Source organism: Eutrigla gurnardus, assembly GCF_963514095.1.
Source record: "Eutrigla gurnardus genome assembly, chromosome: 20".
NCBI lineage: Eukaryota > Metazoa > Chordata > Actinopteri > Perciformes > Triglidae > Eutrigla > Eutrigla gurnardus.
This window is the reverse complement of record NC_139931.1, coordinates 21,068,608-21,079,140: the sequence shown is the minus strand read 5'-3', so window position 1 is coordinate 21,079,140 and position 10,533 is coordinate 21,068,608. Positions and strand designations below refer to the sequence as shown.

General features: G+C 43.0%; 2 protein-coding genes across 2 annotated transcripts; one reads left to right on the top strand and one right to left on the bottom strand.

Annotated features, from left to right (window-relative positions):
• The first annotated feature begins 823 nt into the window (after positions 1-823).
• prmt1 (protein arginine methyltransferase 1) lies at positions 824-7,484 on the top strand. Its single transcript, XM_084037905.1, has 10 exons — positions 824-918; positions 2,717-2,812; positions 2,907-3,062; positions 3,211-3,274; positions 3,370-3,512; positions 4,010-4,097; positions 4,698-4,813; positions 4,906-5,056; positions 6,409-6,530; positions 6,646-7,484. Exons 1-10 carry the CDS (start codon positions 892-894, stop codon positions 6,727-6,729), a joined length of 1,047 nt encoding a protein of 348 aa, XP_083894031.1. The 5' UTR covers positions 824-891; the 3' UTR covers positions 6,730-7,484.
• A 1,206-nt stretch (positions 7,485-8,690) lies between these two features.
• Positions 8,691-10,520, bottom strand: timm29 (translocase of inner mitochondrial membrane 29). The gene is made up of 2 exons (XM_084036249.1): positions 10,305-10,520; positions 8,691-9,640 (listed from the first exon to the last, which is right to left on the bottom strand). The coding sequence occupies exons 1-2, from the start codon at positions 10,423-10,425 to the stop codon at positions 8,970-8,972; spliced, it is 792 nt and encodes a 263-aa protein (XP_083892375.1). The 5' UTR covers positions 10,426-10,520; the 3' UTR covers positions 8,691-8,969.
• Between the last annotated feature and the right edge of the window lie 13 nt (positions 10,521-10,533).

Below are 10,533 nucleotides of genomic sequence, written 5' to 3'. Positions count from 1 at the left end.
AGAAATTGTTGAAGGTTTGGATCTTAATTGTGTGAAACAGCGACAGGGGAAAACATCGATGCATCATAGTATTGCAATATTTTTGTCAATATTATATTGACATACTGAGGTCAACTATCAATCTTTTATTGTATAAATCTTGGGCAACCCTTTGGGGTGAACAACAATCCATCACTGACCCCAATCAATTCCAAAAAGACACGGTTTAAAACAATCAAATCCACAGGATTTAATAACATGTGGAACAACAACACATGACAACAAGCCTCTGCAAAGAGGCAGCAAGCCCAGCATGTCTGCACCAGAGGCCTCCCTCCTGCTGCTGCTGCAGCTTTCAGCAGAGTCACAATGAGAGTCACACAGAGGCAACATACAAAACAACAAATAAACAATCAGAACACAGGCATAGACGTCACACATCATGTCTTCTCAGACATAGAACCATTTGTACATTAATACATGTTAGGCATGTGGAGGTATAATGTGGAAGTGACCATGTTGCAAGGTTTCCATCATGGAGCACTCATTCCTCATCCATATAGTTCACGAAACCAGTACATGTTACCCAAACCTTTTCAAACATATGATGTTTCACTTTTTGTATATCACTCTTTCTAAAGAAATGAGTCTTGAATTTGCCTCATCAAATGAGTCTGTTGTCTCATTCTAGCGTTGAATTTCTAGTTCTCCTAATTTAATTTAATTCTATAGAAACTTGGTAAATTGAGGCAATAATCACTGATCCTCACTCCGAAGCAGAGGGTGGCGCTATTGCAACTCACGCGATAGTTAAAACGCAAAAGCCGAAGAAGAAGGAGACGAAGAAGAAGAGGACGTGGGCGGGACCAGCGAAGAGGTTTTCAAGCTCACGCAGGCAAGCACAAGATCGAAATGGCGGCCCCAGCAGAGAGGATGGAGGTAAGGTGTTACAATGGGAAACAGAATACTCTTCAAACCAGCTTTGTATGCAATAAGGGCACAGTTTCAGTGTTTTCCAGGAAGAATGTTGTACATTTTCTCAACATTTGTTGTTTTTGTCATGATATTCGCGCCACTTCGTGATGCATCCATCTTAATGTAAGCTAAAGGTAGCTAACGGTAGTTGTGTGATGCAGCCCCCTCTCATTCATTTAGGCTCACAAGTCGGACGGAGCGAGGACTTGTTAAATACACTTGAACCGCGCCGTGTGTATTTGGGCATGGCCAACGTTGGTAGTTTACGTGGCTAGTGTCGGAAGGAACGTTATTTTCCGTCAGTGCGACATCGAGCCGGCCTCTGGGACCGCATGGGTACTAACGTGTTAGCTTCCAGCTAGCTTCACGCTGGTTCTCGCCTGATGCCCTCATCCCGCCGGCTTATTGCCCCACGGTCGGCTTGTTGGAAGCAGCGTCCACATTTGTGTGACATTCTTCCCCGGTCGCGTCTCTGTTAATAAGCCGTATCGGTGTCTCGTCTACTTACTTTGTCGTAATTCGTAGTTAGAAGCACGTAAAAGTCGGCAGACGTTAACACCAAGTGACCTGTAAGTTGAGTGTAAAGGTCTGGCAATTTACTCGAGAAGAGCAGCGAGCATTTTGAGACGTATGAGTCGGTAGTTGTGGGTTAGATAGACGTTTGTCAGTTTTAGAGGAAGGCCAAGATCCCATCAGTATCCACCATGTGCTCCATCTTTTGTGCTGCGGGGAGGCTGGCCTCTCTGAAAGCTCGGCTACTCAACACCTTAGATGGTTTTACTCGGGGCCCAAGGCTGATAAACATAATTATAAACTATTATGTATGTCAAATCAACGGTCTACATTTTTTCATTTTATTCTTAAAATATTGATCCAATCGGTCCAACTTTTGGTCTAATAATAAAACAAATGGTTGGTAAATATTAGGTGCTGTGGTTTTGCTGCTTAACCGTTCCATTCTGGTAGTCTCCAAAACAACTGTGTGGTGAGAGCATGAAAAAAGGAGATGCTCCTTTTCATCTTTTCAGGAAATACTCTCATTGCTCTGAAAGCCAAATCTTAAGTCAGTGTTTCCTATCAATTACCTATGGCAGCCTTTAAGTAAAACATAATTCCTACCACAGATTACTATCGAACCCTGGCTCATTATCATGTTTTGTGGGTGTGTGATATTGTGTATTAAAAAAGCCAAGTCATTACCATTCATATTAGGCACGTCGGTGGATTCATTTGTTAACCATCAAGGACATTTGTGACCGGTTACGCATCTGTCTGTTAATGTAGTCCCACAGGACTCACCAGTACGCTCTGTGGTGCCGAGGAACACAGCTGAACACACAGAGCTGGCTCCAAACAAAGGAGTATTAAAACAATCTCATCTGATAACCCCTGGAACTATTTTGGAATGAATCCAGCCGCATCAATAAACTTAGTAATGGCTATTTCAATTTTGACCAAAATAATACGATATTTGCAGTAATGCAGCAGCCCTATCATAATACCTGGAAAACCAAAAAGCGAGTAGAGCAGTGCCGTACGATGTAGAGGAAATGATATCCAATGCCATGAAGTAGCTTATAGCAGATGATGTCATGGGCTTAGCGTTACCATGTTTAGAAGGTAAAATTATCTGTTTTTATGATGTACTATTTGTTGCATCCGAGTTGAGAATAGTTCTTTGCACCACACCACCAGTTTAGACTTCAGAATCTTGTGCTAGTTTTGAGCTTTTCGGGTTGTAATTGTTGTGTCTTTTGTTGAGGTTTCTCAGGGGGAGAGCTCAGCCAAGCCTGCAGCTGAGGATATGACATCAAAGGACTACTATTTTGACTCGTACGCCCACTTCGGTATCCACGAGGTAACTTTTTTTCAAACCACACAAACTGCCTTCATATTCAAACCTGTCTTTTTTTTTTCTTCAACTATGTTGCTTTCTTTTTCTGCCACTGTAGGAGATGCTGAAAGATGAGGTACGCACTCTGACCTATCGAAATTCAATGTTCCACAACAAGCATCTGTTCAAGGACAAGGTGGTGCTGGACGTGGGCAGCGGGACCGGCATCCTCTGCATGTTTGCTGCCAAAGCAGGAGCCAAGAAGGTCATCGGGGTACGTGGATTTATCAGGATAATCCATCTGTGTGCTTTTCTAGACTTAACAGTTGCATCACTAGTCATTAGGGTTTGGCCAGTGGCATCTGCTTCTGTATAGCGGCATAATGAGTGTGCATTTAAATGTTGGTCCTTTGTCCTAACAGATCGAGTGCAGCAGCATCTCAGACTATGCTGTGAAAATCGTCAAGGCCAATAAGATGGATGATGGTGAGTGAATGGAATCTAATCGCGTGGTGACATCAGAGTGAGTCACATGGGAGGTAAGTAGTGTTGTAATCGCTGCCCTCTTCTTGTGTCTCCAGTTGTGACCATCATCAAGGGGAAGGTGGAGGAGGTGGACCTGCCTGTGGATGGAGTCGACATCATCATTTCGGAGTGGATGGGCTACTGCCTCTTCTATGAGTCTATGCTCAATACAGTCATTTATGCCAGGGACAAATGGCTGGTATGTAGTTTCTCTCCCACACACTACTATAGTATAATTATACATTGTGTCATTATGACACTATGGTCTCATTTCATGTTTTAGTTATGTATAGTATGCCCATTTGAGTGAATTCTAATCTGTATTACATTCAGCAGCACTCTTCCATCACACATACAAATAATTTGCCATTGGCATCCGGTCCAATTCCTGCTAGTTATTGCTAGCTAGCTGTTACAATGTGGCATGTAGCTTGATTGAGCATTCTTATTGGGGAAATTGAATTCATCAGTTTCTTGTTGAAGATGAACACTCTGGAAATATCCCATCAGCTTGACTTCTAAAATCAAAATATTTGTATGCTATCAGTTAAAGTTTATTGAAACAATCTCATCAACTCGGACATTTAAAAAACCTCTTTCTGGTTTGGCCTAGAAAACGACATTGAATCTCTAATACAATGTTGTCTATAGTTGTTGTGCCGAGTGGGTCGTCTGTAACACCTTTTCCCCTGACAGAAGCCAGACGGACTCATCTTCCCTGACCGGGCAACCCTTTATGTCACCGCCATTGAAGACAGGCAGTATAAGGACTACAAGATCCACTGTGAGTAGTCCTCCATTCATTGGCTGTGGTTGGTCTGTTTCCTGGAGGCAGCAGGTCGTCTGGGATTCTCGGGCTTTGAGGAAACTAACAGTGTAGTCTGCAGGCTTCCTTTATAGATAACTGGAAACATTCCAAATGTGTCCCAGTTTCTTTCCTGTTGCTGTGCCTGGAATGTGATGCTGTTTCATTTTTTGTTAATAAATTAAATTCAGTATCTTATAAAAAATATACTATTATCAGTGTATCCTGATTTTATGAGTTTTATTTTTGTTTTAATTTTGACATCCATGTTTTATCACTTTTTTTCTCTGTGAAGCATTGTTTCGATAAATTATTTTAAATAGTTTATATACAGTCTATATAATCAGTCTTTTCATAGTGTCCTGATATCTCACCAGGGTAAACGCTGTATATATGTATATGCCTGTATATGGAAGAGCAGGCCTCCTTAAAATGACACATTGGCATAAAAAAATGATTTGGTGATATGTGTATGGGGAATCGGCTGCTGGGAAGTAAATATGGACCCAAGCTGTGAGATTCAGTTTGACATGGTGCTTTGATCAAAACTTAACAATATTGATTGTGTGTCTGCATCAGGGTGGGAGAACGTGTATGGGTTTGATATGTCATGCATCAAGGAGGTGGCGATTAAGGAGCCGCTGGTTGACGTGGTGGACCCGAAGCAGCTGGTCAGCAGCGCCTGTCTCATCAAGGTGGGTGGACGAATAACTTGATGAATTCTGCTGTTCGGCGAGGAAAGTGGTGCCTCGGTCCGTTTTTGACTGGCTGTGTTTTGTGTGTTCAGGAGGTGGACATCTACACGGTGAAGTTGGATGACCTGACCTTCACATCACCGTTCTGCCTGCAGGTGAAGAGGAACGATTACATCCATGCGTTGGTCACCTACTTCAACATAGAGTTCACCCGCTGTCACAAGAGAACCGGCTTCTCCACTAGTAAGACTGCTTTCTGACCCACAATGCACCTGTTGTCTTTCCACATCGCTCAGTGTTGTCTGGTCCTGTACTTGTGCTTAGTAGAGCTGCACCGATACCACTATTATAAATACTCAATTTTAGTATGTACTGATAAGAGGACTTGATAGTATCATTACAGCTCTAACAATAACTTTAATAATGGGTATGTTTTCACCAGATAATCATCTCTTTCTAACTACAAATTAAAAATACAAAATATGATGCTGTTTTTAATTTAATGTTCAACTTTGTTTTCCTGATACAAATGTAGCGGTTTACAGGATATTAATAATTAAACGTGTCATCAGTTTAACTGTTCAAAGGCGTGAAAAATACAAAAGCCAGCAAAGACTCGGAGGAGCAGCTAGTCACTTAACCAAGAATAGAACTGGTCCGCCTTAAAGGTCAGTCCACCTTAAGTGTTCCTGAGCCGGAGCTGTGGGGCTAACTCCCTTGACTTTGGTTATCATCTGGCTGATAACAGGACGGTAACTAGCTTGTAGGGCCGGGAATCTTTTGGGTGTCTCACCATTCAATTCTAATTTAAGAAGTCACGATTTGATTCAAATTCAATTTTCAATTCAAAATATTTTCAAATTTTAAATTGATACATGCTTCAGGATCTACTCAAGTTCTCTGTGAGCTAATAAAAGAATGTGGACAATTTTGCCACGAGAGCATAAGATTATACCATTTTCATTTTTGAATTGATTTTTACCTGAACACATTTTTTTTTCCTCACCCGTCAGCTTGTCTAGTTGTGATATTTATTCCCCCACAAATCACACAGTGCATGCTACATTCACACTGTAATGTTACCGATGGCTTCTTGCAGTTGTATCTTAGGTTTGAGTGAGTACAGTATCGGACCCGATAATGGTATCATCCCTAGGGTTAGTCTGTGATCAGGGATTGATACATTATCATCTGACAATATTATGAACTTCTTCCTATAATGGAATAATCTGTTGGACCTCTTCTTACAATGGCAATCCACGACTCGGCAGCAGAATATATCAGACTTCATTTGGTCAGGATGAGCTGAAAACCAATGCCAAATTGCACCGCTTCTGAGCTTCCACTATGTGGCGTTTGCTGAGGAGAGGTGGAGAATTTCCATCCTTAACAGGAAGCTGTTGCTCTACTGTACATGATTAAATCTGCCCTAAATGTGATGTGCTGATAAGATTCCTGCCTTTAGCTACTGTCCATGATGGCATTGACTAGAAGGAACTGTGCCCCCTACTAGCAGAAGGCTGTAGGCTTATGTGACAGCACCTCCAGGACTGAAGTATTGTGGCTGAGTAGACTGCCTTCATGTTCCCTGCCAGGCCCAGAGTCTCCCTACACCCACTGGAAGCAGACGGTCTTCTACCTGGACGATTACCTGACGGTCAAGACTGGAGAGGAGATCTTTGGCACGATCAGCATGAAGCCAAACGTCAAGAACAACGTAAGCACCGAGTCGTTTTGAAATTCCACCAGCGTTTCTGTGCTTTTGACTTGTGTCCTGCTTCATCGCTGCGTTTGCTTCTGTGCCTCTCTGACTCATTACCGTTGGTTTGCAGAGAGACCTGGACTTCACTGTAGACATCGACTTCAAGGGTCAGCTGTGTGAGGTGTCGAAGACGTCGGAGTACAGGATGCGCTAGGAGTCTCTGTCCGTCCCTGTGTTAGTTTGTCTTTGCTAGAGGACAGTGACTCGGAGGCTGTACAGTAGTTTGACGCTCCCCATGCAGCAACATTTTAATAACTTTTGTTTTTCTTGTCATTTTCCTGTTCAGAAGTTAACAGTAATCAAAAGATTGTCGCATCTTTAGGGTCAAAGTGTGTTGCCATGGCGATGTAGTCACGCGTGTGACGGGCTTGTTTGTGTCCGACATCTTGGGTTGTGCATGTGCAAGTGTCTCTATGGTGTCATCTATACAGACACTAACACAACAGCCATGCGTGTGGTCCCAGCCCCCCCCCCCCCCCCCTTCGTTATTTTCAAACTGGGTTTGACCTCCAGAATCCTGCCTCCTCCACTTGTGTACCAGTTCATATTCATAGAAAGTGTAACTGACAAGAAGGCTGTCTGCCACACTTGAGGACCTGTTCAAACCAAAAACCAGACCCCCCTCCCCCACAGTACTACATGCTAATCGTCATAGTGGATCGTTTTCGCACGTTGTAAACAAAATACTTCATCATTTAATCAGGAATATGTGTTGGCTGTAAAAACGAGCTGTGAGGCCAGGTTCCATTCTGGAGCAACATGTTGGTATTGATGTCTGAGCAGTCCTTACCATGTTGGCACTCTGCCGCGCTAACTCCGACCCGCCACACTTAGGTTTTTCTCTTTTTTGTATTTGTTTTTTGATTTTTGTCTGCTGCTTTTATAATAAAATGAAATAAAACTAATAAACTGTAAATGTAACTTCTTGTGTTAACTGTTGCGGGCTGTGTCATATTCTTCCCACCACAATCTTTGTCAGTGTTCTTATTCCATTCAGTTTTTTTTTGTTCATTGATTTGTATGCTGTAAAGAATTCTGGGAAATGCATACAATGAATAAACCTATTGAGTCACTGTAGTAAAAAAAAAAAAAAAAAAAAATATTCATATTGTCACTGGCTCTAATTGTGATGGGACACTTCAGAATGACATGGGAATTTAACAAAATAAGCAATACATGAATTGGCTGGCATCATTTTAAGTGCTGCACACCTCGGTCATTTAACAGTTACTTTAATGCAGAGATAAACTAATTGGAATTGTTTGTGTGGAAAGTGATCATTCAATGTATTTTGTATTTATTTCAATCTACAAATGGTTTAAAAACTAAAATAATTAAATTGTAAATTCTCAAAAGGAGTGAAACTATAGAACCAACAGCATGGGGAGGAGGACGATTCTTCTTGTCGTCCATCATTGTAGTTCTCATCGTTCCTTCACCTCATGACGTTTCCCCCTCGGGGTCGAGGAAAAGTGCAACCCATGTTCTTTAATAATAGTAAGAATAATAAGGCACATTTATTCCACATTGAGAGAAATTACATTCATAGAAGTGAGGAATGGATTTGAATATATTGAAGTCGTCGTTACTGTAAAGCCTCACCTTAGTGAGTCTGTGAGCTGGAGGTCAGTTTACCTCATATGGAAGTGTCTTGCTCCAACAGTCACCATGGCAACGTAACAAACAGGACCATCCTGCTGCATTGATTTTGATGGGAATCTCTCTTCTACTCTTTCTGCACTAAGGAGGCACATTTTGTTTCTGAATACTCAATTTCTGACATTTGAAACCAGATTGTTTAATTGTCCTAACGCATAACTGTGATACTCCTAAACCTTAGTATTTTATTATTATTCATTTTATTATTACAAGAATAAAGCATTTGAAATATCAGAGGTAAATGTTAGAAAGTGAGTCAAGGTCTCAAAATCACAGCTATGGAAGGTAGAGGAAAAAGTCAGTTATGGGAAATTCAAACAAGATACATATTCCTAAAAAGCAGAGAAATAGGCATCACATATGGATCCTTATAAACAACACGTTTACAACGTATTATTCTGTATAAATATGTTATTGGAGTTGTGAGAAGAGTGAAACGACCGTTAGACATCTGGAGATAATTGACACATTTATTGACACATTGCATTACTTAAGTTGTGAAATCCTTAGCTATGTTTGAAGGTCTGCTTTTACTTTGACGATCCAAAGCTGCACGTTTCCTCTTCCTTTGGTCTTTTGTGGCGGCAAGAAACCGTATATCATAGTTGAAAAATGGAAGTTTAAAAGGTGTTTGTTGATTCCAACCCTTCAACACGAATGAGAAGAACTCCTCTGGTACAGATCAGCATCCAGCATGTTCGTTCCCCTCCAGAGTGAAACACCAAGCAATGAGTCTCAAGTGTGTTCCTCCTCCACAGCTTGTATTTGGATCTCTTTACTGTCACTCTCTTCCTTCCTGTCCACTCCATGTGTTTCTGTCTCCTCTTCATCTCCTTTCAGAGGTAACCAGGACTCTTCGTGCATCCGTTCGCTTCTTTCCACCTCCTGAACACTGGGTGGCGATGTCACCTGCATGTGTGCTGGCAGGTGCTTAAACTCGTCCTCGTTCACGTCGAAGTCCTTCATCTTTGAGTCCAGCACCCACCAACGGCCAGCGAAGCCCACGTCTAGGACCCGCTGTGGCAGCTCCCTCCAGGGGGTGGACAGGTTGGAGCACTGGGCTTCGTACAGCGTGACGTCGGGGTCGTAGTCGGAGCGGTACACCAGAGAGAGCAGCCCGAGGCTGGCGTGCTGGAGCCGGCCCTCGTTCCGAAGCTTCACCAGAAGCTGCACGTGGCCGTCGGAGGTCCCGTTGCGGATCCACGGCGACAGCAGACCCAGCTGGTTGGAGCAGTCCAGCAAGGTGGCGTCAAAGGACGAGCGGTCGGGTCTTGTGTAGAAACAGACCGCGGCGCCGCCCAGCAGAGAGCCGTAGACAGAGGCTTTGACCGGTCGCTCCCACGAACCGACCACCACCTCCTTACAGGCGTCTTTGTAGTCAGACAGCAGGCTGCGACACCACGTACCTGCAGACGGTAGGGAGGAGGACAATAATAATAATAATAATATCAGATTTATTTATACAGCACCTTTTAAAAACAGCAGCATATAAATATGGCCAGGTACACAAAAACAACATTAGCAGAGATAAGGTAAAAAAAAATCAGATACAAATAAATAAATCAAACGGGCGACATCACATAAAAGCAAGTCTATAAACGTGTTTTAAGAAGTGATTTGAAAGAGGTCACTGATACTGCGTGACGTCACGATCACCAGCAGCAGGAGTCTGGCTGCTCAAACCACAAACGACAACATGGAGCTAATGTATTTCCGTCTGTCTGCTTGTGTGTGCTCGCTGACAGAAAACACGATCACAAACACAGCAGTGATCCATTTCTAATTCATTTAGTGGCTGGATTTCAAAATGGTGTGGAGGTGAATCGAGGGAGCCCAGGAGAACATCAGCGAGAGAGAGAGAGAGAGACGGGGCGGATATATTATCTTTAATCCGAATCCGAACATTTCATTCATATTGTTTGCAGTAATGTTTTATATGCTGCTGTGTTATCTTCAGTCGTAGCGGGTAGTTTCAGCGAGCTAACATTATTCAGTATGAAGTGACAGCTCATCTCCATGGAGGATCGTTGGTGTGCTGCGGCCGGTTCTACTTGGCGGACCGTCTCTCACCTGCCTTACTGTTCTTCAGTCGCTGCCACCGGCTGGTTGGAGCCGGAGCCGCCGCTGTTTCTGCCGCCGCGGACAGCATCCTCCTCACGACACGAAGCGACGCCATCGTAGCTGAATTCATCCAGTAGTACGGTCACCTTCAAGCACAAGCATGCTTGCTGTCAAGAAGACGGCTCAAGCGCAGCCAAAATGGCGCCCGGTGTGAGACGTTTTTAATCTTCCGCCAGAA

Excerpts from the sequence above, each read along its gene's own strand:
- timm29 (XM_084036249.1), bottom strand. The coding sequence starts at position 10,425 with ATGAATTCAGCTACGATGGCGTCGCTTCGTGTCGTGAGGAGGATGCTG. Across the intron at positions 9,641-10,304 it reads ACTGAAGAACAGTAAGGCAG|GTACGTGGTGTCGCAGCCTG; the intron begins GTGAGAGACGGT and ends TACCGTCTGCAG.
- prmt1 (XM_084037905.1), top strand. The coding sequence starts at position 892 with ATGGCGGCCCCAGCAGAGAGGATGGAG. Across the intron at positions 4,814-4,905 it reads GCAGCGCCTGTCTCATCAAG|GAGGTGGACATCTACACGGT; the intron begins GTGGGTGGACGA and ends TTGTGTGTTCAG. Across the intron at positions 6,531-6,645 it reads AGCCAAACGTCAAGAACAAC|AGAGACCTGGACTTCACTGT; the intron begins GTAAGCACCGAG and ends GTTGGTTTGCAG.